Below are 27894 nucleotides of genomic sequence, written 5' to 3'. Positions count from 1 at the left end.
AGAGAGAGAGAGAGAGAGATGTGAAGAAGAGAGAAAATTCCAATTGAATGTAATAGTGGAAATCGAAGCTTAAAATGGAACCCTAGAGTGACGGTAATGGCGATGGTCAAGAGGCAAACAGGAAGATCAAGTTACAATTTTAGAAGTAGAAGCTGCTTTTGCTGAGACAGCCAGAGAGTGAGATAGGGTTTCAAAAATTCTGTCTTTTTTGAGGTTTTGTTTGACGAAGAGGGAACAGATAGAACCTTTGTCTATATCTTCTTCAGATTAGGTGCGACTTCAGCATTAGAAACAAAATTGTCTTCCTATGTTGAGGGGTAAGCGATAACACATCGTCGATTTCAGAGGAGATCTGTAACCTTTACTCAACATGGGATTCATCCAAAACCATACTGCTCTAGACAGCGAAGAAGCTGAAGCGTAGAGGCTAACATTCAGGTCGCTCAATGAAGAAGGCTCTCCCAATATTTCATCTGGTTCCAACTTAGAAATTCGTTTCTCCTGTCGTCGTAATCCCTGTTGATCCTCTAATGGCGACGAGGAGAAGAAAAACAGATACAGGGATATTAACAATAATCAAACTTCTGAATATTTCCTGTGTGTCTCCGTTATTCAATGAATAGAATATATATATATATATATGTAGGTTACAAGGTTCAATCCTATTAATGTTGGGATGAGAATAAAGAAAGCTCCACTTACATGAAGGAGTGGAAAGAAACATAAAATAACAGATCCATTTACATAAGAAAGTGGAAAGAAAGATATAAAAACAGATCCACTTACATAAAGAATAGAAAGGAATATATGTGAGACGTGTGCTCCTTGTGTACCATGCGTTGAGAACGGTAATAAGCAATGAAGAACACATCGTCCGTTCTTAGCTCTGGTTCCTGTTTCCATTGAACAGAGCTCAGGCGACTGATAGCTGAAACAGAGAACAAGCAAACAATGGCGAAATTCGTGACCCAGTAAACTTGAAGCATCATTGGATGAGAAGCGGCCTGGAATCTCTTCTTGTGAAGGATTAAAATCGCAATACCTAGATGCATTGCAGTTTGTACTAGCGGTATTGAATTCAATTCTATACGATTTGGAGTTGCAGGAGGAGGATGAAGAAGAAGAAGTGGGTCAGAGGGCAATATAGTCTTTTTCAACACTTAACAGCCCTTTTTAACGGAATGGGTACGGTTGATAGAATCTTGGGAATGCAGGGGAGGGGAGAGTCATTATTCAAAACCTAGGGGAGGGGTCTGTCATTAGAGCATAATCGAGGGGAGGGGGGAGTAATTTACTCAATAAAGAAAATGGCTAGGAATTAGCGTATCCAATTTGGTTGAAATCGGGATCAGTGTCAGCTGAATCGGATCCGAATCGGCGGATTCACGGATCCGAGTCCACATTTTTAAAACCGATCGTAAGCTAGAGAACCCTCTCCCGTAAAATTTATAGATTTCTCTCATATCTCCTCTCAGGGACATACACTTTGTACCGCAAGTAACTGATAAAGAGAGAAAATGGCGACGATGGATTTCCGGTGTTTCTTGATGACTGCTTCAGTGTTGATTCCCTTGTTGCTTTACATATCTTCAGGTAATCCTTCGAATCAGATGTAGTTCCCTTGGATGAGGAAACCAAATTTATTTTCTCTTTTAGTGTGTTCGGAACAATGAGATCTGAATGTCGCATAAACTTTCATTCACCATCTACGCTACTGATGTGAGCTTCTTTTGTCTGCTATTGTAGCTTCTGCTGATAAATCGGGCGATGTTACGGAGCTTCAGATCGGAGTCAAGGTAATTGGTTCTTTCTGACTTCTTCTTTTAGTGTGCCATGAAGTTTGGATCTGTTTGCTGATTGATTCCTGTTAGATTATTGTTTTTGGGAACCTACTTGCTCGGTTTGGATAAACGCTATCACCAATTACCCATACCGGCGAATTCTACGAGTTCTGTTATTATAACATGTTAAAGCTGTTTCATGCTTTCAGCTCTGCAATTGTCCTTCTATTGAGTTAGTTTATTCCCGATTGACATTTTTTTTTTGTGGAAAATTATTATTGTCACAATGGTTTGTTATTTTTTTCAAATGTCACAAGGCATCTATCCTGCCACGTGGAAAAATGAATGTCCATTCTGACCATTGGATAGAGCGGACATGATCTAGATTAGTCATGTATCAAATTTCAGAGTCTAATTGAGTCAAATACCCCTTTTTTCTATTCGCACACATCCCATCCTGTGTATGTTTATGTTCATGTATGTGTATCAGCGCTCTAGACATTTCTGTGCACTCTCCCAGCTTTGAATGGGAACAGACGATTTGCACTAAAAGACACATAAACATGGATGACTCAGATTTATTTTGTGATTTTTGGAATCATCAACTTCCTAGTAACATGGATAACTACCTTCACCCCCCCCCTCTTTTAAATGCTTGCCTTGATATTTGTTTTTGCCTTCTTACGCAGTAGGGAAGTTAAGTTTCCAGTGGAATCCTTTAAGCTTTTACAATATGCTTCTTATTCTTCGAGAAACCATAATTGCAATCTTTTCCATTGTGAGAAGTCTTGAAGCAAATTGACTTGTTATGTGGGTGAACGTTTTTGTGAGAGTTACAAGCTATCAGAATGAGTATCAGGTCCAGGACATGTTTGATCTGTTGGTAGGGGTTGGTTAAGTTGGAAAGAGTTCAAACTTAGAGCTGGACAATATTTTCATGAAAGAAGAAGAAGAATATCTATGTCAACGTCTATGGATGATTAGCAGTGCAAAACTGTGCGAGAGAAGAATTCACTTAAATTAATCATCTCACTGTTTAGTGAAAAACAGCTCAGTTATATACCTTAAAACCTTCTGCAATAGGGACCACGGAAAAAGAAGACTTGTCAGCTAATCTAGAATCCTAGCTTCTGAATGGCTCCTATGGTCTTACACACAAAAAGCTCTTACCTCTATCTTTCCCCTTCCTTTTTTATAACTATCCAGCAAAAAGAAAAACAAAAGCAGCTTCCAAGAATCTGGCCTCTTTGATGCAGACTTGAAGGTTTATCGCAGGAGATTCAAGAGGCCAGCAGCCTACCTGTGTGGCCTAGTTTTTTAAGTGTTTAATTCTGTATTTCAACTTAGTTTAATTTATGTTAAGTTATTTTGATTCAGTCCAATTGAACTATGGTCCATTTTAAGTCATGGTTCAATTGTGGTTCATTTAAGTTGTCTTTAATTTCTGTGTTCATTTATTTCATTGTCGTAGTTGAAGTCATAGGCTTGTTAGGACTTTATGTTTGGCTACGTTGTATGAAGTGGAGTTGGCTAGGAATTGATCAAGCCCACACCAACTCAAACTATGATTTTATTAGCTATAAAAGCAATGCGTGGGCGGCCATTACCTCACCTACGAGTTTAAGAAATTCCTGCTGCTCTTCTTCTCCTCTGGTGAAGAACTCCTTGTGTCTGATCAAGGAAATATTGTGTTTGATCCATCCAACCACCTTGCGGTGTGAAGCCCGCGTGTTTTCTATCTTATTTATTCTTCCATCTTCCCTTCCATCGATTCAAGTAAGTACTGTTCTAATTAATTTTCTGTAATCCATCTTCTAGTCCTGCTGTTCTAGTTGAATTCATATGCAAGTCTTTTTTTGCATGAATTCTGGTTAGAGGAATCCAGCCATTGGACTCCTTTCATATTTTGACCAGTTCATCCTCAACCCTAAAGAGGAGCTCGATCCAAGTTTGGTATAGATCAGACCTGCTGATCTGCACATACAGTGAAATTTCTGTTCCGCCTTCACTATCTGTGCATCTGAATACACAATTGATTAATGATTTTGCTGATTCTGTTGTGACTGATTATTATACTACATATTTAATGGTCGATTGTTCATCAAAGTCCTATAGTCTGATTTCTAATATGATTTGTGATATTACTGTTTTACCCCTATCCTAACACTGCTAGGATTATTCCATATTATCTGATCCAACCAGTGGATCAAGTTCTAACTTTCAGCAGCCATTCCATCCCTCAAATACTGGACTCGATTTGACTTTCAACTTCATCTACCCAGCTGACCTTGTGTTATTTAAAATCTCTATAACCTGAACTTATTCTTTGAGAAAAGAAAGATCTTGTTGTTTGGTACTGTTTTGAGTCCTTCAAATTCAGTATGACATTGCTCTTTCTAAAAGCTCCCTACTGTTCATGCTTCAACGACACATCGTTGCATTAAGAAGATTATTTGTGAATGAAATACTGATATGACTGCAGTTACCAATATAGATAAAGGCAAAAGAAGCACAAAAAAGTGATGGGGCTCAGAGTGTCAAATTATAAATTAATTACTGTTATGACAGTTTAAGTGCCATCTTTAGGTTGCGAAGTCTGTCAAAAATCTTCCTTTGGGCAGTGCTTTATCCTATTTTATCTAAGGACGGGGAACAAAAACGGGTGCTCTATCCTTAGGATTTCCATGCAGTCTTCTTGAAGTTTGTATTTGAAAATTTACGGGGTGCTCTATACCTACTAGAGACAACATTTTAAACTTGGTAGATTTCTTTGTGGTTATTTTGTGATGGAGGGGGTAGGAACTAGGAATTATTTTTCTGCTCATGAGGTTTAGATTTGAACATTTGCAGGGTCCAGGTCTGCTAGGCTTAGTTTGTTAAAAAGAAAATATATTACAGGAATTACCTTAAAAGCAAAAGAAAATTTGTATAGCAATAAAAAAAATATAGATTAGTTTTTGGAAGACAACTTACAATTTGATTTTCTAGGTTTTATCCCCACTAAAAAACTGGGTATCTTGGTCAATCATTGGATTGCCACCCATGGGGGACTGATGCAGATCAAATCGGTAGATCTACCTGTGGTGGGCTTACGAGAGGGAATAAGAGAAAAAGAAAGAGAAGATAAAGGGCTGTTCCAGGACCGTGAATAGTACCCAATGTGAATACCAGAAAGATGAGAGAGGAGAGGAGAGAAGAGAGAGAAGAGAGAGAAGAGAGAGAAAAGGGAGGCACCAACCTCCACTTAAAACTAAACCTTAACTCATTCTATTATCAATCATTGGGTTTGGCCTACATAACGTTATAAAGACTAAAACCAGGAAAAAAAAATAGAAACAAAGGAGAAATTATAATTCATTCTACTATCGAGGCATGGCATACTTAGTTTATTTTGTGGCTTATCTCAGAAAGCATATTTAAAAGGTACTTGAAATAAATGAAAGATTATTCTACAGGACCTGCTAAAGGAGACAAATTCTACATGTATCAGTGTCTGAAGAATGAGTTTGAGCAAAATATGATGAAATGTATCTATCTATATACATATATGATGAAGAATATTCCATAATGCTGCAGCTGTGGGTGGTTTGGTTCGTGCTTAGACTTGCACTTGTCCAGACGTATCTTTTGCTGTTGGAATGATTGGCAGTTACCAAAGTGATCCTGAAATTGGATACATTGTTGGAAAACCAAGTTTTTCGACTCAACTCGCCCTTTTCACACATGGTTAGGATGAGCCATATCTTTTTTCTTATTTTTTTAATGTCTTCCTTCTTCTCTTTCTCTGAGTGAGGAGAGGGACTGAGGCTATGGTTGCTTCACAGTTGAGACCTAATATTGATGACGAGAAACAAAAATTCTAGGGTTTTTTTTGTTTAGTTGTAAACCAAACTTATGGGCTATGAATAGTATATGGATAAAAAAAAAAAAAACCCAGACTCGATGAGCTTCACTTGAGTACATGACTCAGGCAAAAACAGAGTCATTGAAAACTCAAACTAACTCGGACCTAGTCTGGTCATTTCTTAAACATGGGCGAGTCTTCATAACTCTTAACCAGGTTTCATTTTTTTACTCGACTCGGGTGACTCGCCTGAGTCAAAACCTGGTTTTTCAATTATGATTGTATATTTAGTTATATTGGATAGATGAAACTGTTTTGGACATCCCTTATATTTATCTGCCGGTTAAACCTTGAATTCTACTTAAACCTTATGTGCATAATTAAGTAGAAAATGAAATAAAAACAAACTTTATTGATATTCATAGAACTTCATTTCAGTATAATACTGAATTGATAAAGCCTAACTAGATCACATGATCCTTATATACACCTAGTGCCAATGCCTTAGTCAATGGATCTATTAGCATCACCTCAGTGCTGATATGCTCTATAGAGACATATCCCTTTTCCACTTTCTCCATACACTGAGATACATATCTCAATATTTTTAGAACCAACCGTGGCTTTATTGTTCTTTGAGAAGTGGACATCAACTGCATTGTTACAATAAATATTCAGTGGTTTTGAGATGCTATCTACCACTTGAAGACCTGAAATGAAGTTCCTTATCTGCATGGCCTGAAATGTGGCATCATAGTAAGCTACAAATTCAACTTCCCTAGTGGAGGTTGCAATTAGTGATTGCTTTGCACTTCTTCACGAGATGGCCCCACCTGCTAGTAGAAAATATAACTTGAAGTAGACTCTCTGCTATTGAGGCATCTTGCAAAATCTACATCTGAAATCTCGATCACCTCTAGGTGGTTGGTCCGCCTATATGTGAGCATAAGATCTTCCATGCCCTGCAAATACATCAAAACCTTCTTAACAGCCTTTCAATGTTTAAACCAAGATTACTTTGGTATCTACCATGCATACCAGTATCAAAAGAAATATCTAGACAAGTGCAAGTCTGAGCATAAACTAAACTCCCCACAATAGCAGAATATGGAGTATTCTTCATCATATTGTGTTCAAACTCATTCTTAGGACACCGAAACTTACTGAATTTATCTCCTTTGACAATAGTTGCAGATAAGGGAGAACAACCTTTCATTTCGAAATCTCTCAATCACTTTCTCTAGATATGCTTTTTAAGACAAGCTCAAGACACACTGTTTCTGTTCCTGTGAAATGCCAAGAACAAAGATGCTTCACCCATATCTTCATTTCAAAGTTCTTCATGAGGAATTTCTTACTCATGAAGATACCAATTGATACAGATAGATTCTTTGGAAAGCAATATGCTAGCCACAAGCTTCACAAGAGGGCTGGTTCACTTCATCAATTGGTGGACCAACCCAAGGGGCCATAGGGCTAACCAGCCTAGCTGGGCCAGCCCACATGGGCTGGAAGTTTTGGGTCTCTCAAACCCAAATCATGGGGAGCAATTTTGTCTTTTTGTCTTCATGTTAACTAGCTGGCCGATGGAGATGTTTAAAGATTGGGGTCCACAAGTCATATAGCTTGGCTAGTACTCTTGAATACCCTAGAAGACTGAAGACATGACTTAGTTTTCTTTTTTAAGATGACCTTAGTTTCCTTTTTGTATCAGTTTCTAATTCCTAGTTACTTTCTATTTTATGTGTACTTGAGGGGCAAGACATTGTTGCCTATATATGTAAGAGCTCTTAGGAGCCTCCCCACGATTTATGTTGATGACTGAAAATTGCTTTTATGACCCTCTGCAAAAACAGGGTTAAGGATGCGAACATTATGACCCTCTCCAGAGCCCCATGCAGTGGGTACGCCCTTTTAATGAAAATTGCTGGCCAGGACTTTGTCTATATAGGTAGCTTGTGACAAGCCTAACATCCGTCTTTGGCGATCTCTTACGAGTTTAATCCCTAGGATGTAGCTGGTTTCTCCGAGATCTTTCATAGGAAAAGTAGTGGACAACCACTGCTTAATTGATGAAAGAAACCCCACATCGTTTCCAATGAGCAATATGTCATCTACGTATGACACAAGAAAACATACTACACTCTCATTGAATTTCTTATAAACGTGTGGGTCATCTATATTTTGATCAAAACCAAATGATTTGATTGATTGATCAAAGCTGATGTTCTAGCTTCTGGAAGTTTGCTTTAGTCTATAGATGGATCTTTGCAACTAGCATACTTTGCCTTGTCCCTGCAAGGAAGAGAACCCCTCTAGCTGTTGCATATAGATTTCTTCATTGAGGAATCCATTCAAAAATGTAGTTTGCACATCCATCTGCCAGATCTCATAATCAAAGTGTGCTGCGATCGCCAATAAAATCCTAATGGATTTCATCATCGCCACTAAGGAAAAGGTCTCATCATAGTATACACCCTCTTTCTAGGTATATCCTTTTGCCACCGACCTAGTTTTGAATCTTTAACTTTTCTATTAGGGCCCTTATTCTTCTTGAAGATCCATTTACATCCAATGGGTTTTTACCCCACTGGTAGATCGACTAGAGTCCAGAACTTGTTAGAATGCATTGAATCCATTTCAGAGCGCATTGTTTCCAACCATTTAACGACATCAACATCTTTAAGAGCCTCAGAGTATGTTGTCGGATCATCATCGGACTCAACCGAAACCATGTGGAACTCTTCCACTGTTTTCTCATCTTCTGTGAGAAAAGTAAACGTTGTGGGTGGTCTAGATATCCTTACACTACGTTGAGGTTCTTGATGTGTTGGGATTTCAGTAGGTACATTGGTTGGTCTTACTTCAGGAAGTGAAGTTTCCGAGTTATCCTGTAACTCCTCAATGACCGCAGGTTCTGTCTTCTTGGTGAGTGTTTCCTCCTCAAGGAAAGTAGTATGTTTACTTACAATGACCTTTTGGTCTTTGGGGTCATAGAAGTAATATCCTATCTTGCCTTTGGGCTATCCCAAGAAATGACATCTTGAAGTCTTGGATTCTAACTTGTCTGTTTGTTGCTTACACACATGTGCAATGCAACCCCACACATTAAGATGTTGTATATTGGGCTTTCGCCCTCTCCACAACTCAAACGTTGTCTTAGCCACAGATTAGTTGAAACCCTATTTAAGATATATATGGCTGTTTCTAGGGCAAATCCTCCAAAAGATAGAGGGAGTTCACTATAGGTGAGCATAATCCAAACCATATCTAATAAAGTCCATTTGTGCCGTTCAGATACACCATTTTGTTGTGGTGTTCCAGGATTCGTTAGCTGACTAACAATCCCTTGTGATGTGAGATACCCTATAAACTCATCCGACAAGTATTCTCCTCCGCGATCCGATCACAAGGACTTGATGCCTTTATCCAACTGTCTTTCGACTTCGGCTGGGATTCCTTGAATTTCTCAGAGGCTTCCGATTTTCTACATATCAAGTAGATATATCCATATCTAGAGTAATCATCTGTAAAGGTTATATAAGCATACATATCTATACCTTGCTTGTATGTATTTGGATCCACACACGTCAGTATGTATCAACTCTAACAGGTAGGAAAGGGTTCGACCTTTATACTATCTAATGGTTCATCCTTTACAAACTGATTCGGTCCATGTGAATGTGACCTAATCTTAGATGCCACAGATACGCTAGATTCACTGGAGCTGATTTCCTTTTCAGATCAACATTTGAAACAATATTCATTTTAACCGGGCAATCTAGGAAATACAAACCATTTTGTAAATAACTAGATGCCACAAAAGAATTATTTAAACGAATAACCAATTTAGAATTAAAGGAAAAACTATACCCGTCCAAAACAAGTTTTGAAACTGGGAATATCTTCCTCTTAAAAGAGGGTACATAATAACAATCCTTTAAAACTAAATTAATAGAACAAATATAAAATATAAGTTCCAACAACCATCGCCATGGCTTCAGCTCCAGTGCCCATCCTCATGCGCACCTCATTTCTTTCCAGCTTTCTTGTCTCCTTGAACCCCTGCTTTACATTGCAAACATGGATAGTGGCACCAAAGTCCAGCGGCCACGAATTAGATGGTTTAATAGACAAAATCGACTCGTAAAGAACAAATAAATCACATGTACCTTCTTTAGGAGTACCTGATTCTTCCAGCTTCTTATCTTTCGCAGTTGCCAGGAATGCACGACAATTCCTCTTCCAGTGACCCTCCTTGCAAAAGAAGTACTTGCCACGTGCATTCTTCTTGCCCTTCCCCTCTCCCTTGGATTTCAGGTCTTTCCCCTTACTATCCTTTTTCTTCCCTTTTGAAGAAGGCTTAGCATCAGTGGTATTGACATCTGGCTTACTACCTTTTAAGGTCTTCTCCGCCTCTACTAGAACATTAGCCAGCTCAGTGAGCTCCAATTCCTTATTGCTAATATTGTAAGAGATACGAAAAGGAGCATAGGTAGTGGGCAGAGAATTTAAAATGACATTCGTCTTGTACAGAAGATCGAATGCTGTCCCCATAAACTCCAGTTTCTCAAATAGATTAATCATTTTCATGACATGATCCATTACTGAAGCCCCCTAGGACATCTGGGTGTTATGGATCTGGCTCACCACATCGTAATGTGCATGAGTGAGCTGCCTGTTAAACAGCTCAGCGAGCTTGTCTATTTTACCCCCAGTCGTTCTTATGTCTTTTATAGAATTCACCACTGATTTATCTACAGAACCAAGTATGTATAGTGGGGCTTTAGAGTCCCTCACAGTAAAATCTTGGTATAATTCCAGGTACTCTGGTCCGTCATTCGAGAAAGGTTCTATGGGAGGTGCCTCATCAAGAACTGAGTAAAGTCCTTCTGCAGTCAGGAGCAACTTAATGCTCCAGTACCAATCAACGTAGTTGGGTCCAATTAATTTTGAATTACTAATTTGGGCTAGAAGGTTTGAATTAACATCAACCATCATACTAGAATCTACACATGTACAAGTAAAATCGCATGCATCCATAACCATCGATAAATAAAAGTGAGCAAACAATATCAATGGTTTCTCACAATTCAAATCTTCGTCATGACTTGGAAAGTGAATTAGATACCTACTAGCCTTGCATGCATAACTTACCCTGTCGAGAGTATTATACACACCTTGGTAGTGTGGAGTATGCTGTCTGCCCCTTGGGCTTCCAATATTTTTGGCCGCTTGAGTATCATGCCCAGATCCTGTCAGCTGACATATACTCAAGTCATGCACACACCCATTGCATTGGTTAGAATTACAGACATGAAGCCTGGCCTACTTTCGCAGTGCCCCCTCACTATCCGTACTCTAAACTTATCTAATAAGAGATAATTATGGACAGTTATGCCCCATAAGCCTGGCTTTATCATGTGGGCATCCGCGGGGCCATGTTATCTAATTTCCACATTTACACTCAATGGGAGGCCATGGATTTATCTATTAACCCAGATTAATCTATATCATACATGTGTTGATGTCAAAGAGGGATAATGATCAACTCTCACATAAATAAATAACCATGGATAGCATAATCAATTAACCATTTTTAACGTGATTATGGGATGACAACAATTAATAGAAGCAAAAAAATAAATTCCCCTCCCATTACAACTAATAAGCCTTTTATGAATCATGAGCATCATGCCATAGATGTATCACATGCTTCGTCTCGATCATCTTCTCTGTACGATCTCGCATCAAAGTTGGTGATCACATATCCATATACTTTAAACGCCACTTGTGGATCATCATCAACATGCTTTGGGAAATCGGATCTCTACTAAAATTACATTGGAAACCTAGGGAAAATCTATACATTTTCCTTTCCAAAAATAAGAAACCCCCGATGGAGAAACCAACCCACCAATTGGGCTGCCGATGAGGGGAGTACATTTGTTTATAAAAATGAAAGGAGGAGAAAGAGAAAGAGAGAGAAGAAGCATCACGTCCACCCATAACCCATAAAGAAACCAAATTTGCATCACATGCAACAGATGCCATCCACATTATTAGGTAGCTAATCCCATAATCACATAACCGTTGTATTATGTATAAACATTACTGATGCAGGTTCATCATAGGAATTGGCTTATTTCTTTAGAAATAGGCCTAGGATTGGGTTATATAAATGTTGGGCCTTTGTTCCCAAGGGTTTTCTATGTATTAGGCCACTTTAATGAGCCTAAACTAGGGGTACATAGGTTGCATACGGGATTAGCCCAATATTTAGTTTATTTTTATATTTTTTAATTGAACCGGTTCAAATTGGTTGCATCCAATTGGTTCAATTTAAGTGATCATGTGACTTGGTTAAGTGGTCATGTGATGTAAGTTGGGTTGGATTAGGACTTTATAAGTCCAGCCATGTTTTGAGTCTATTTCCTTTAGTATTTTAGTTTCCTAGTCAATTTAAATTACCTAATAGATTAGGGATAGGATTAGGCCATTCCTTTTTAGTGTCTAAGTCTATTTTTGAGTCTTCTATATAAGTTTGTAAGGGAGGCCAGCATTGTACACGAATTTGATTAATGAAAAGCTTTTGTTTGCTGCCATTGCTGCTGCCCTGCTTTGTTGAGTGTTGCTCCTTGTGAGTGTGCATCCTTGTGGTTCTATCAAGGTGGAAAGGGACTGGTGGAATCCGGTTGACTCGTTACGCCGTGACGGCTGGGAGGATCTTCTTCAATTCGAAGGTGGCTCTATCCTTCACATCTGTTCAAGCTGCTGCCAGTGGAATCTCCAGTAAGTTTGACACCCAATTTCTTCTTCTAACCCCTCCATTCCCTCACTCCATTAAACCCTAAAACCTACAATCGATTCTGCCCCCAACAGCAGAATTTTAGAACCCCTTCAAACCCTAGTCTCTTTACATCATTAGGATCCCCTAAACCTGCATATTAAAACCCTATAAACCCCTTTCCTAAAATCTGCCCCTAAACTCTAGATTTTACAAACAATCCATTTTCATAAGGCCTCCTACCCGAAACCCTAGATTTCCAATTTCATCCAAATCCATCCAAACCTACAGCATTAGACTCCTAAAAACCTGCACATCTTTACTAAATAAACCCTAGTTCGAAACCCTAACCCTAACCCTAATTTTTGCCCTAATTAACTAAATCTGCCCATTCAGCCAACCCTATTACATAACCCTATTCCCCTGGTTCCTAGTGGGATTTGTCCTATCTAGGACTACATTAAATTGGTATCAAAGCTATGGCAGAGGGAAGCTCCAACCAAGCCTTGAAAGACCCACCTCCCTTCGTTTTCAAGACCCGAGTTCATCTACCCAATGGGAGCACAACCATATTAGTTGTTGATGAGAGGCGACGTAACAATATTATTTCACAATCCGTGGTGGATATGTTGTCCCAATCAGGAGAGATTTGCATCATGCCTACAGGTAAAGTCTTTGTTAAATTTGGGTGTTCTTCATACCCTGATGGTGCATGGTGTAAGCCGGTACTATCTCCAAGGAGCGTTATTGCTGTAGGTTGTAATTGGTTGGATGAGCGACAAGGTTGGATTGAACCTGAAAACAACTCGTGTGTCCTACCTGATCGACACCTTCTATACCATTTGTTTACTCTAAAAGGGTTACAACCAAAGGTGACCACATCGACTGTACAGCCATAGGGACTGCCGAACATGTAAACTCAAACGCAAGTGGCATCAATTGTGTTTGAAGTTTCACCAATGACGGATGTACCAACAGAAGATTCTACTAAGACAGTTTGTGTTGAAGAGATTCAAGAACCGATAGCTAAAGAAATTCAAGTAGACCAAGCTGCACCAGTAGTTGAGATCATTATTGAGAAACTCGGCCATCAAATTGATGTGGAGGTCCAAAACACAGTTGTAGAAGATTCTACTGAAGAGGTATACATTGAAGATAACAAAGTAGACAAAACTGAAACAGTAGAAGATGAAAAGTTGATTGAGAGCATTCCAAAGGAAAACAATGACCTTCAAGATGCTGTTCTTGAAGAAGCGGAGCTTGTGTCTCAAGTATTAGATGCAAAGGTTGCTAACACTGAAGACTCAATGGACAGGACAGTCACAGTTGCTGCTGATTCAGAAAACGAACACATATAGTTTGTTATGCCGCCATGGTTCTTCGAAGAGAAAGCTCCACGCATTGAAGACTTTATCCCCAATGTTCCTGCCTCATCAGAATTTTGTTTGGGGATGGTCAAAGCTGTTGATCACATGTTGATTCCCCCTCATCACTGCAAAATTCAAGGACGAATTTTTTCAAGTTGGGGAGAGTTGATGCAGGTTCATCATAGGAATTGGCTTAGTTCTTTAGAAATAGGCCTAGGGTTGGGTTATATACATGTTGGGCCTTTGTTCCCAAGGGTTTTTTATGTATTAGGCCACTTTAATGAGCCTAAACTAGGGGTACATAGGTTGCATACGGGATTAGCCCAATACTTAGTTTATTTTTATGTTTTCTAATTGAACCGGTACAATTTGGTTGCATCCAATTGGTTCAATTTAAGTGATCATGTGATTTGGTTAAGTGGTCATGTGAGTTGGTTAAGTGGTCATATGATATAAGTTGGCTTGGATTAGGACTCTATAAGTCCAGCCATGTTTTGAGTCTATTTCCTTTAGTATTTTAGTTTCCTAGTCAGTTTAAATTACCTAATAGGTTAGGGATAGGATTAGGCCATTCCTTTTTAGTGTCTAAGTCTATTTTTGAGTCTTCTATATAAGTTTGTAAGGGGGGCCAGCATTGTACACGAATTTGATTAATGAAAAGCTTTTGTTTGCTACCATTGCTACTGCTCTGCTCTGTTGAGTGTTGCTCCTTGTGAGTGTCCATCCTTGTGGTTCTATCAAGGTGGAAAGGGACTGGTGGAATCTGGTTGACTCGTTACGCCGTGACGGCTGGGAGGATCTTCTTCAATTTGAAGGTGGCTCTATCCTTCACATCTGTTCAAGCTGCTGCCAGTGGAATCTCCAGTAAGTTTGACACCCAATTTCTTCTTCGAACCCCTCCATTCCCTCACTCCATTAAACCCTAAAACCTGCAATCCATTTTGCCCCTAACAACAGAATTTTAGAACCCCTTCAACCCTAATCTCTTTACGTCATTAGGATCCCCTAAACCTGCATATTAAGACCCTATAAGCCCCTTTCCTAAAATCTGCCCCTAAACCCTAGATTTTACAAACAGTCCGTTTTCATAAGTCCTCCTACCCGAAACCCTAGATTTCCAATTTCATCCAAATCCATCCAAACCTACAGCATTAGACTCCTAAAAACCTGCACATCTTTACTAAATAAACCCTAGTTCGAAACCCTAACCCTAACCCTAACTTTTGCCCTAATTAACCAAATCTGCCCATTCGGCCAACCCTATTACATAACCCTATTCCCCTGGTTCCTAGTGAGATTTCTCCTATCTAGGACTACATTAAATTGGTATCAAAGCTATGGCAGAGGGAAGCTCCAACCAAGCCTTGAATGACCCACCTCCCTTCGTTTTCAAGACCCGAGTTCGTCTACCCAATGGGAGCACAACCATATTAGTTGTTGATGAGAGGCGACGTAACAATATTATTTCACAATCCGTGGTGGATATGTTGTCCCAATCAGGAGAGATTTACATCATGCCTACAGGTAAAGTCTTCGTTGAATTTGGGTGTTCTTCATACCATGATGGTGCTTGGTGTAAGCCGGTACCATCTCCAAGGAGCGTTATTGCTGTAGGTTGTAATTGGTTGGATGAGCGACAAGGTTGGATTGAACCTGAAAACAACTCGTATGTCCTACCTGATCGACACCGTCTATACCATTTGTTTACTCTAAAAGGGATACAACCAAAGGTGACCACATCGACTGTACAACCATAGAGACTGCCGAACATGTAAACTTAAACGCAAGTGGCATCAATTGTGTTTGAAGTTTCACCAATGGCGGATGTACCAACAGAAGATTCTTCTAAGACAGTTTGTGTTGAAGAGATTCAAGAACCGATATCTAAAGAAATTCAAGTAGACCAAGCTGTACCAGTAGTTGAGATCATAATTGAGAAGCTCGGCCATCAAATTGATGTGGAGGTCCAAAACACAATTGTAGAAGATTCTACTGAAGAGGTATACATTAAAGATAACAAAGTAGACAAAGCTGAAACAGTAGAAGATGAAAAGTTGATTGAGAGCATTCCAAAGGAAAACAATGACCTTCAAGATGCTGTTCTTGAAGAAGTGGAGTTTGTGTCTCGAGTATTAGATGCAAAGGTTGTTAACACTGAAGACTCTATGGACAGGACAGTCACAGTTGCTGCTGATTCAGAAAACGAACACATAGAGTTTGTTATGTCGCCATGGTTCTTCGAAGAGAAAGCTCCACGCATTGAAGACTTTATCCCCAATGTTCCTGCCTCATCGGAATTTTGTTTGGGGATGGTCAAAGCTGCTGATCACATGTTGATTCCCCCTCATCACTGCAAAATTCGAGGACGAATTTTTTCAAGTTGGGGAGAGTTGATGCAGGTTCATCATAGGAATTGGCTTATTTCTTTAGAAATATACCTAGGGTTGGGTTATATACATGTTGGGCCGTTGTTTCCAAGGGTTTTCTATGTATTAGGCTACTTTAATGAGCCTAAACTAGGGGTACATAGGTTGCATACGGGATTAGCCCAATACTTAGTTTATTTTTATGTTTTCTAATTGAACCGGTTCAATTTGGTTGCATCCAATTGGTTCAATTTAAGTGATCATGTGACTTGGTTAAGTGGTCATGTGACAACTTAAGTGGTCATGTGATGTAAGTTGGGTTGGATTAGGGCTCTATAAGTCCAGCCATGTTTTGAGTCTATTTCCTTTAGTATTTTAGTTTTCTAGTCAATTTAAATTACCTAATAGGTTAGGGATAGGATTAGGCCATTCCTTTTTAGTGTCTAAGTCTATTTTTGAGTCTTCTATATAAGTTTGTAAGGGAGGCCAGCATTGTACACGAATTTGATTAATGAAAAGCTTTTGTTTGCTGTTGCCTTGCTTTGTTGAGTGTTGCTCCTTGTGAGTGTGCATCCTTGTGGTTCTATCAAGGTGGAAAGGGACTGGGGAATTCGGTTGACTCGTTACGCCGTGACGGCTGGGAGGTTCTTCTTCAATTCGATGGTGGCTCTATCCTTCACATCTGTTCAAGCTGCTGCCAGTGGAATCTCCAGTAAGTTTGACACCCAATTTCTTCTTCTAACCCCTCCATTCCCTCACTCCATTAAACCCTAAAACCTGCAATCGATTTTGCCCCCAACAGCAGAATTTTACAACCCCTTCAAACCCTAATCTCTTTACATCATTAGGATCCCCTAAACCTGCATATTAATACCCTATAAGCCCCTTTCCTAAAATCTGCCCCTAAACCCTAGATTTTACAAACAGTCCATTTTCATAAGGCCTCCTACCCGAAACCCTAGATTTCCAATTTCATCCAAATCCATCCAAACCTACACCATTAGACTCCTAAAAACCTGCACATCTTTACTAAATAAACCCTAGTTCGAAACCGTAACCCTAACCCTAACTTTTGCCCTAATTAACCAAATCTGCCCATTCGGCCAACCCTATTACATAACCCTATTCCCCTGGTTCCTAGTGGGATTTCTCCTATCTAGGACTACATTAATCACCATTCAAACCATATGGATTCCACCATGATTCCAAATCATTAAAATAACCATCACATCTCATGTGAAATCAGGTACCCAAGCCCATCAAATTAAAAACATATTTTTAATTAAAGGTGGGTGGAGTTACACTCTCTTCATCCATCTTCTTCCTCCAACAACCCTAAATCAAATTTGATAAACACTTTTCAAATTCAATTTAAATATATATATATATTTTTAAATATTTTGGACGGAATGAAGTCTGCTGCAAAAGACCAGGCTGCATGCACACACGCACACCGTGGGCAGCAAGCACAAGCCGCGGACAGCAAGCATAGGCTGCGTGCAAGAGTTCAGGCCATGGGCCTGCTGCACCTGCGGGCAGCGCACGCTAGGCACGCAGGCCGCGCGGCTGCAGCCTGTGCACAAGCCGCTTGCGTGTGCGCTGCAGGCCACACACTAGGCCTGCGTGCTGTACAGCAGGGGAGCGGGCTGGGGAGTGGGGCACGGGTTTGGGCACATGGCGCACAGGGGTGGGATGCGCAGGTGCTGGGCAGAGCGCGCTTACCCCGTGTGCTATGACCGCGGGTTCTCCTTTGCCCTTGGACGTATTCAGTTTGGGGAAAATAAAAACTTGGGTCAAAACCCTATGGTTACCATAACCATATCTCCATAGGAAAATTGTTGCAGTTATGTAGCCACCACAAATTGTGGGAAAGATTCCCTAATTGAAAATAACATCCCATGGGAAAATAATCCATATGTTTCTTGGTCTTTCCCCAAAAGAGATCTAGAAAATATAACCATTCTTTACCATAAAGAATCTAAATCTTGAAATTTAAGAAGAATGATGTAATCAAACATATTTGCAATAATTATTTGATATCCATGGTTGACAAAAGTGGTTTTGATACCACACTGTTAGGTAATCATGGGATCATCTCCATGGTTGCCCATGGGAAACCAAAACGAAAAATTATCATGGGTTTGGTATAAAGATTTATCAAACCCTTCTCTTTCTTGTCCCATAAAAATTGGGTTAAACAAGAAGAGAAAAGAACATCTCTTTCCATCCCATGGAAAAAGGAAACCATCCCATACCCGAATGCGCAACGGAAAGAGATCGATTCGGGTGTTCTTTAACATCCCATAAATATCAAATAAAAGAAACTCAATACATAATTGAAAACATTAAGATTCGCTAACCTGGAAAGCCTCAAGTGTTGCTCCTCCTCCAGATAATGGTTCTTCTCCCAATGAGCACTTCAAGAAAACCCTTCTTGAACCTTCTTGATACAACTAAAGATTCCCAAGTCAAACAACTAGCTTCTCCAAGAACCAGAAAGATCCAATCTTTCACATACTAGGGTTTTTCAAAACCCTAAAACAGCTCTCTACTCAAAAGAAGACAAGAGCAAGAGAGAAGAGAGAGGAGAGAGAAATCGTGTGGAGGGGGGAGAGGGCTGAAAAATTCGGCCAAGCATGCTTCGCCGATCCCCTCTCCCTTGGTTTATATAGATGGGGCTCTAAAAGAGCCCCTATATCTATTCCCAGTGAGAGTCTGACACTCTCTCTCCTCAAAATTGACTTGAAACCTAATGGGCTTTCTTGATGGGCTTTTAATTGGTGAAGAAGCAAAATCTAAAAGGGAATTAAAATAATTAATAAATTTAATCTTTAATGGGCTTTTAAATAATTGTATCACACCCATTTAAAATTAAATAAACTAATTATTAATTAGAAAATCCCAGAAATACCCTCGCATAATAACAACTTATTATGCTCCAACCCTCCATTAAACAACATTATCATTATGGAATCTAGGGCTTGTATCTCAATACTGCCAAACCCCATCCCATAGTACATGTCCATATTAGAATGTCTGTGTACGTGATCGGAATCCGCAAAACATGATTAAATTCTTTAATCAAATACATTAATATAATTTATCATTTTATGTGAAAATAAGTTTTGCAAACCATTTCTAAAACGGTACAGGATCCCGATTCTCATCCGACCATCCACAGACAATCTATTCTTGATGTTCTCCAATCGGGTAGTGGAGACCATGTTGAGTAACTCTTTCACTCACAAAATGTTCACGCATTCCCAAAATACCGGCTTCGGTTCTCTTAAACTTTAATCATTGATGAACCAAAGAATGCGTTCACATTCTACAGTGACAAGGCCCTCTCAGGTACTGGGTCTCGGTGATACATGTCTATCCCAAAGCTACATCCGGCAGTAATACATGAGGGAATCGATACAAGTAGATTCTTCGCCAATACACACCAATATGTGTACTCGCATCCGTACCCTGACATCACTATGTCTAGGCATACCCAATGCGATGACCATATGATAAGGGTGTCCAGCCTAAACCCTAGTTGTGACTACCAGTTTAAGTGTAAACTTATGGACATACATTGCTCAAAACATTTATATCGCATGTGATATTATTAAACCAAAATATATAAAAGGTTCAATACACAATAAACCGGATTGAACCGGAACGAACCGGGTTTGATAGATATACTTATCCTACATATTACCCTAATCGTTCTTCTTGGATCACTCCAATATGATGGATCGAGGGGTGTGGCCACTCCTTCTGTCTCAAAAGCAGGATATGCAAGCACGAGATTCCCTACTTCCGGATAGAGAGGCTTTTTCAAAACCATCCCCAACATTTTTTTCTGTTTCACCGACTTCACAGTCTGCAAGGATAAGAGCCCGTACTTGTACACCTACTGTGTACCTGCTTCCAATATCACATTGTTCATTGTACCCAACGAAAGTAGTGGCTCGCCTAGGCTTGTCCTTCTTAGGCCTAGGTCATCTAGTCGGGGTTGACCATAATTTGGAAAATAAGAAATAAATAGAATTTCACTAATTGGAAGGAAAGGAGGGCTTCGATCCATTGTGATTCGGTTCCTTGCATAGTTGTCAAGGCGTCCAAGCGCCTTGGTCAACTTGGTCACCTAGGTGGGCGCCTTGTTGGTGTCGCATTGATTTTGGCTCCTCTCCAACACCTTGGGTCGCCTAGACGCCGTGACAACTATGGTTCCGTGGTGGGAGAGATCTCTGCCAGCTAATCCAACAAAGTAAAGAGAAGAAAGCACAGGCAATTCTTGAGGAATTTAGGGTTATTAACCTAGGATCAGCTAAGAAGCAAGAGAATTAAGGTTGGGGCATCCCTCAGAACACCATGTCTAACCAAGTCTATGATAGTGTTCGCTCACCTCTCTCAATGTCTCCAAGAACCATAAGATGACCTCCTCATTCTCACCCTTTTTTCTAAATTTATGTTGTGCATAAAAGAATCCTATCTGTTCTGGTTTTTTGCATCATTTGAAACCTTGAGCTCAGATACTTGCACACACATTTACCAGTACATGAATGTTGTGATTTTAGTCTATTGGAGGAAGAAAAACACATTTACATAAATGTATATCCACAATGCAGAGGCAACTTTTAGGGTTTCTTTACCGCTCCCCTTCCCCCCGCCCCAACCTTGCTTATCTTTAACCCATATTTCTTTTCTTCTTGCAGCATAAGCCAGAATCTTGTGATATTCAGGCTCACAAAGGTGATAGAATCAAAGTACACTATAGGGTACGTGATTGTGCTGCTTCATGTTTAATTGTATATTGAAATCTACGGTTGGACATTGTAATAGGGAAACGAATGGTATAATTTATCCAGCCAGTATATGACTTCAGGGATTTGCTATACATACCAGTTGCTTATTGTGCAGATCTTTTGGAAACCTGAAATTAGTCATTCAACTTCTATTTAGGAAACCTGCTACACTTTTTGGATTAAAGATTGAAATGGATTTTTATATTCTCTTGTGTTAATATTTGTATCACTTTATTACCGAGTAAAATTTCTCCTGCACTTTTTCATTACTTGTTGATAGCTCATTATCCCTATAGAGAGACACGAGAGATAATGAGTATGCCGAATATTTTCCCTGAAGAGAACTGCTACTTCTGTTCTCAGCTTTAGATGATTAAATCAGCAATATTGAATTTGGCTTTAGTCATTCAAGCCTATGCTTTTATTGGTCAAGTTCATATACTCTGATTCTAATTTTCTCTTTTGGTTGCCATGATTTGCTGAGGTAGTTAGCTGAATTTCATTGCAGAATGTTAAATATCTAACTTGATTTAAAAAATAAAATTGAGGCATATATCTTTTACATGGTTTAGCTTTCCATGGGGTTATGACTGCTGGTGGCCTCTGTCTGTGTAGATCTACCATAAGGGTTAGCAAACCAGCATCTCTTGCATTATTAATTTAGTACGGAAATAAGGGAGAGCATATCATGATTGGGATGGCAAAAGAAAAGGATGCTCTAGCTTTTAGAATCTAATCCAACTACCTAACTTCATTCTTAGTTGCATGAAGTTGGGCCAGGATATGGGTGCACATAGGGTGGCTCTAGATGTAGCTGTTGTTAAATTTTGAATACCGTCCTGAGGGCCATCTTGATATGATTTAAATTCAGGTGTGAAGTACTTTATGAACTGGCTTATGAGCACTCCTTGATTAGGGCAGGAGTTAGGACATTGGTGCTAATCTGATATCATCAGTGCTGGCTCCTCATCAGCAATTTGGGATCCGAGGTTTGGAGGCTGATGGGAACAAAATCTAGGAAGTAAGAGTTCAGATTTGATAAGATAGAAACTGAATAAATAGAGGAGAAACAGGAGAGAAACAAAACAGAAACGACGATGATTGACAGAAAAAAGCAGAAAGAATAGGAAGGAAAAGTTGGAAAAATTAAGTTGTTTTTTTTTCTAATGCCTCCCTCCCCTCCTCAAGCTTCCAACCATATCTTTGAAATTTCAACCAAATTTTCAGTTTGGAACCATGATTTAGACCTTGACTGAAATTCATTTCACCTGTTAAAGCTTCTGTCATGTGAATCTTCTCCTGTACCTACATGCACATCTTTTTAGCACTCAGTTTGCCCTTTTAGGCTTGCAGCCTGCACCAAATTATTCCTTGCCACTGTTTACAAGCCACAGTATAATGTTCCATATTTACTTTTATCATGTACTGGATATACTCATTAGAGTCCATTGAATGTGCTAATTCTGATTGGTTTTTAAGAGTCTTTCTGCTCATTCATCACATAATGAGCTAGGTTGATTGTATCTGTTGTTTCTTGGGAGCCTTTCATTCTGAACTATAAAGTAATAGCTCATCATAGTCAATTTAGCTAGTCTCCTTATTTAATAACCCAAAGGGGTGCAAAATGGTTAATCAACTACTAGTTCTACAAAATGACAACGATAGTGGGACATAGATATCATCATGATTCATGAAACTACACTATGGGAATAAGACCCTCTCTAGGAAGCTCACTTGCTTTAGTGTAATTGGGTATACGTATATTTAATTAACATTTTGTCACATAGCACTTGTCGAGCAGTTCCATTAGGCCACCAATATTTACTATTACTTCATCCTCTTCATATCTTTTCCATATTGTTCTCCTAATATTTCTTTTTTATATTATTTAAAATGAACTATCTTTCCCGTGAAGCCTCTCTCAACTGTTTGTCATCTTCATTAAGAAAAACTGCTAGAATCGTTTCATTATTTTCTGTTTCTTTTGGTCCATCCATATCTTGGAAGCTTACACCTTTGATCAAAATAGCAGTAGGCTTGGTCATTTTATGACTATACAGACAGGACATCAATCTTCTCACTTGTAAGATTGATGCTGTTAATAGTGGCTGTGAGTTCAATCATGTGCATGAAGGGATACAATTAAACAATTTATCAAAAACAGGGGGGGGGGGGTGTGATTAAACACCTTCCATCTGTGGGACAAAACAGAGAAGAATTTCGTGAGATAAGCACACAAGAGGAGTCGCTGAAAAACTGAGCATCTGTATTAGAACAAGTTCCAGCTCTCTTCTGGAACGGAAACCAACTCAAGGCCTAACTTAGCAACTTTTCTTAACAGGGAGTCCTGGTGCTTGCATCCTCCATGAACATTGCCTTCCATTAGATCTGAGGTCAAAGAAACTCCCAGTAGATGAGTTTTTCAAGCAAAGCATTTTCAGCTCTTCTATTTACTTCGGGGTTATCCTAGCTTATGAGTCTTTATGGTTGGGATTGGGATGCTTTGAATATTGGGTTTGCTTGTGTGGATTCCCTCCATAAAATTTATTGTTGTTTATAACAGTAGAGAAACCAATAACCAGTCCTAACAAAGCTTGAAGAAGAGAGAGAGAGAGAGAGAGAGAGTAGAAGATAGACTCTTAGTAGGAAACCTATTAAGAGTATAAGACTAATTTTATTTGCAAGGAAAGTAAATAACAAACATACGAACCAACTAAACAACTTAACACACACCACGATAGGGACACTGCCCCTATCGTGGTCAATGCCAATTAAACAGAATAGAGTATCACAGGGTCTGACAGAAATACCCGTGGTACATATCTTAACACACCCCCTCAAGCTGGAGCATAGTAGTTGTCCAGGCGTCCAGGCGGCTTTGCTTGGATTGGCGCCTTGCTGGTGTCGCCTTAATTTTTGCCCCCCTCGACCACCTTGGTTCGCCTAGGCACCGTGACAACTATGTCAATTACCCATGCCCATCTTAGAACAGCCCTTCCGGAAAGCAGGACTAAACAGAGACTTGGTAAACATATCACCCAACTGATCTGCAGACGAAATAAACGGAGTATCAATCAACTTCCTCATTATTGCACTCCTCACAAAAGTGACAATCGACTTCAATGTGTTTGGTCCTACCATGAAACACTGGGTTACTAGCAATATAAATAGAAATAGTGGCTTGGTTATCACTGAACATCTTCAGCGGTTTAGTAACCAGAAACCCCAACTCTTGAAGCAATGATTTCACCCACATCAACTTGGCTGCAGTATGAGCCATAGCCATATACTCAGCCTCTGCACCATAGTTGTCAAGGCATCGCCTTGGACGCCTTGGTCACCTTGATTTTGGACCCTCTCCAACACCTTGGGTCGCCTAGATGCCGTGACAACTATGATCTGCACTGGATCTAGCCATAGTCATTTGCTTCTTGCTTCTGCATGTGACAAGATTGCAACCAATGAACGTACAATAATCTGTGGTAGACCTTCTATCACCGTTAGCACCAACCTAGTTTGCATCAGAGTACCCAACCAAATCAATATGCTGATGAGGTCGATAAATGAGCTCCTTTCCTGGAGTCCCCTTAAGATACCTTAAAATTCGACATGCTGCCTCCCAGCGAGTCTTCTTAGGTGATTCCATAAACTGACTAATTACTCCCAACAACAAAAGATGTCTGGTCTAGTAACAGTAAGGTAAATGAGTTTCCCTACTAATCTCCTATACTGGTGTTTGTCATCAAATTCCTCACCATCATTTGTCCAAACTTCTGGTGTGGATCTATATTCCATAGGAGTATCACTGGTTTAAGAGCAAGCATACCAGTTTTTGACAAGATGTCTAATAAAAATTTTCTTTGTGATTACTTTGAAGGTCTTCAATACCAAAGTCTTTCATCTGAAAATACTGTTGTAGATAATATTTAACCTCTGTAATCCCAGATGCATCATCCCTAGATATGATAATATCATTGACATACACCACCAATACAATCACCATAGAATTCCAGCGACGAACAAAAACGGAATGATCAGAATAACATTGTGAGAAGCCTCGTCGAGTAACAATCGAACTAAGCTAATTGAACCAGGCTCTAGGTGACTGTTTTAAGCCATAAATTGCCTTGTGTAACTTTCAGATTCTGTGAGCATTCTCCCCTTGAGCAACATACCCTAGAGGTTGCTCCATATACACCTCCTCATAAATCCAATTGATATAGCGGTCAGTCTTGTTGAAGTATATTGAGTCCAGGGGAGAAGAGGATATCTCGATTCTCAAGATTCCTCTCCTCCGTATGTGTCTCTCCTAGTTTGAGTTTGTGTCTTAGTTTCCTAGTCTTTCTCTTTTCCTATTGTAATTTGGAATCCTAACATGATTAGGAATTCCCTCTCTTATTGTAATCCTTTATTATAAATACAAGCAAGGTGAGGGAGGCTGTTATGTTCGACAGCTCTCTTCTCTTCACCATTTCATTCTTCTCCTCACCTCTTCTTCTTCTATTTCTCGGTTCTGGTTCTCTAACTGGTGTTCTAGTTACAAGTCTAAATTCATAGCTAAGGAAGTAAGCACACTAACCAAATTAAGGCAAGCAACATGAGAGAAGATCTCAAATTAAGAAATTGCCAAGATGACAATGGCCTCCCAATCCAACACTTTAAGTTAACCTGCCACTAGTTTTAGACATTGTGCAGCTTCTATATTTAAATTTAGATGCCTTTTACTTATTAAAATACGTTAAATATCTATCTGTTTAAGTTTGTTGACATTGAGACATTTGCACTGGTCCTGCATATCTAATTCTGTGTTACCAGTTGGATTTATTGAATGCATGTTTCTTTCACCATCTTTCTTGAGCTGCTAATAATGAACTGCACCTCTTTCAAATATCTGGATTCTCTTATGGCAGCTTTAAACTGAGAATTTAATTGTCAAGTTCTTATATTATTATTCTAGTTGTTGGTTACATATTCAAGATGTTACCTTAATGAAGGCATCCCAACCATTTCTATCATTTTTTTTTGGGGTGCTAATTCTATCATTATTTAAGTTCAATCAGAAGTTGTGGAATTTATGTATTTATTTTCTTCTTCAGTTATTTGCTCCCAAATCTGTTTGAGTGAGTTAACACAACCATCTTTTTATTAATACTGGTTCTACTGTACATGAACAGGGAAAACTCACGGATGGAACTGTTTTTGATTCTAGTTTTGAAAGGGGTAACCCTTTTGAGTTTGAGCTTGGCTCTGGTCAAGTAATTAAAGGTTTGTGATCAATTACTCATATACCATCAATTTTTTAACTCCCTTGTGTTATCAAAGAAAAATAAAATTTTAGTAACAGTAAGAGGATAACTAATTCTCTTGCAGCCAACTCAAAGCCAAGATTCCGGAGCTAGGATGGCATGCATTTTTGCTTCTAGTTCATCTAGTTTCACATCATGAGGCATTTTCTTGTGTAAAATTATATTGTAGAAAATCTACTTAGTTAAATGTGCCTTCTAACTACAATAAAGGCAAATGCGACATATGCAATCAAGAATGCTTATGTTGTCATTGAAGCATCAGGAGGCTACCATACGCGCATATGAGTTGAAAAGAACATTAAACTAAACACTCCAATCTGCTTCAAGACAGGTGCAGTAAAGACTAAACCCTGATTAACTAAATACATGATCCCAAAATTCATTGGCATGAATGTAATAGCTTAAGGGAGGTAGTGATGGAATTAAGGCATGTGATTATAACTGTCTTGAAGTCTTTGGATCTCGAAAAGGATTATTTATCTTACATTCTGTTCATTATGAAGTTTTATGCTCGAGGTTTATATTTTATTGAATTCCTCCAAAAAATTGAGGAGAGTAGTTTGGATTGGTAACTTACTGGTAACAGCTTAGATTTTGTGTTAGTTGTTTTTCAAATTTCAGTTCTCTTCATCATCTTATTCAACATTTTGGCTAGACATAATGAGAAGTACAGACTGTTGTACATTTCCTGGAGTTTTGTATCTGCTTCTGATAAGATGCCTCTTACAGGATGGGACCAAGGACTCCTGGGAGCATGTGTAGGGGAGAAGCGGAAATTGAAGATACCTGCAAAACTCGGTTATGGGGCCCAAGGATCTCCTCCTAAAATCCCTGGTAATACCAATTCTTTTCTACGGCGAACTTGAGGTTCTACATATGTATATACTGGAGGAACATTTGATGTACATTGTAGCTAGTTCATGCAATGCCTTGCCTCTCCATCAGATGGTTGAGACTGGAGGAGCAGTTCAATACTGCGTCCTGTGGGAAACATCTTTCCTCAGAAAATGGGAATCATCTTATTTAGTTGTATATTTTACCCTTGAGCTTACCATGTTGAAGAAAAGGATAAAAAACTGTTCTAGTATGTCAATCCCATGAATCCTGGATTTTGTGAGAGCTGCCTTTTGCAATGTTCTGGAGATCCAATTTATGTATTTATACAGATCTGGCCTCTCTGAACAATCTAAAATCCTTAAATTTTGAAGGTTTCCATTGTCTTGGTTCACCTTCTGTCTCTAAGAATATTCTAACTATTGTTGAAGAAAAGGATAAAAAACTGTTCTAGTATGTCAATCCCATGAATCCTGGATTTTGTGAGAGCTGCCTTTCACAATGTTCTGGAGATCCAATTTATGCATTTATACAAATCTGGCTTCTCTGAACAATCTAAAATCCTTAAATTTTGAAGGTCTCCATTTTCTTGGTTCACCTTCTGTCTCTTAACAATATTCTAACTATTGTCCGTACGATTGCAGGTGGAGCAACATTGATTTTCGATACTGAGCTTGTTGCAGTGAATGGGAAAACATCCAGTGGAGCGAAAGCCACAGCTGGTGGCAATGAGCTATAGTTGAAGGCACATTCCTGAAGCATTGGTAGCTGAATTTTGATAAGCTTTAATCCCAAACCCTTGGTTGGGTCAAA

General features: G+C 39.2%; 1 protein-coding gene across 1 annotated transcript; it reads left to right on the top strand.

Moving 5' to 3' along the window:
- LOC122657689 (peptidyl-prolyl cis-trans isomerase FKBP15-1-like) lies at positions 1–27894 on the top strand. The gene is made up of 7 exons (XM_043852476.1): positions 1–20; positions 1513–1593; positions 1747–1796; positions 20852–20914; positions 26116–26206; positions 26977–27081; positions 27726–27894. The coding sequence occupies exons 2-7, from the start codon at positions 1518–1520 to the stop codon at positions 27818–27820; spliced, it is 480 nt and encodes a 159-aa protein (XP_043708411.1). The 5' UTR covers positions 1–20; positions 1513–1517; the 3' UTR covers positions 27821–27894.

This window comes from Telopea speciosissima, chromosome 4, assembly GCF_018873765.1.
Source record: "Telopea speciosissima isolate NSW1024214 ecotype Mountain lineage chromosome 4, Tspe_v1, whole genome shotgun sequence".
NCBI classification, from domain to species: domain Eukaryota; kingdom Viridiplantae; phylum Streptophyta; class Magnoliopsida; order Proteales; family Proteaceae; genus Telopea; species Telopea speciosissima.
Note: the sequence above shows the minus strand (reverse complement) of the source record. Positions and strands in the feature narration are given on the sequence as shown.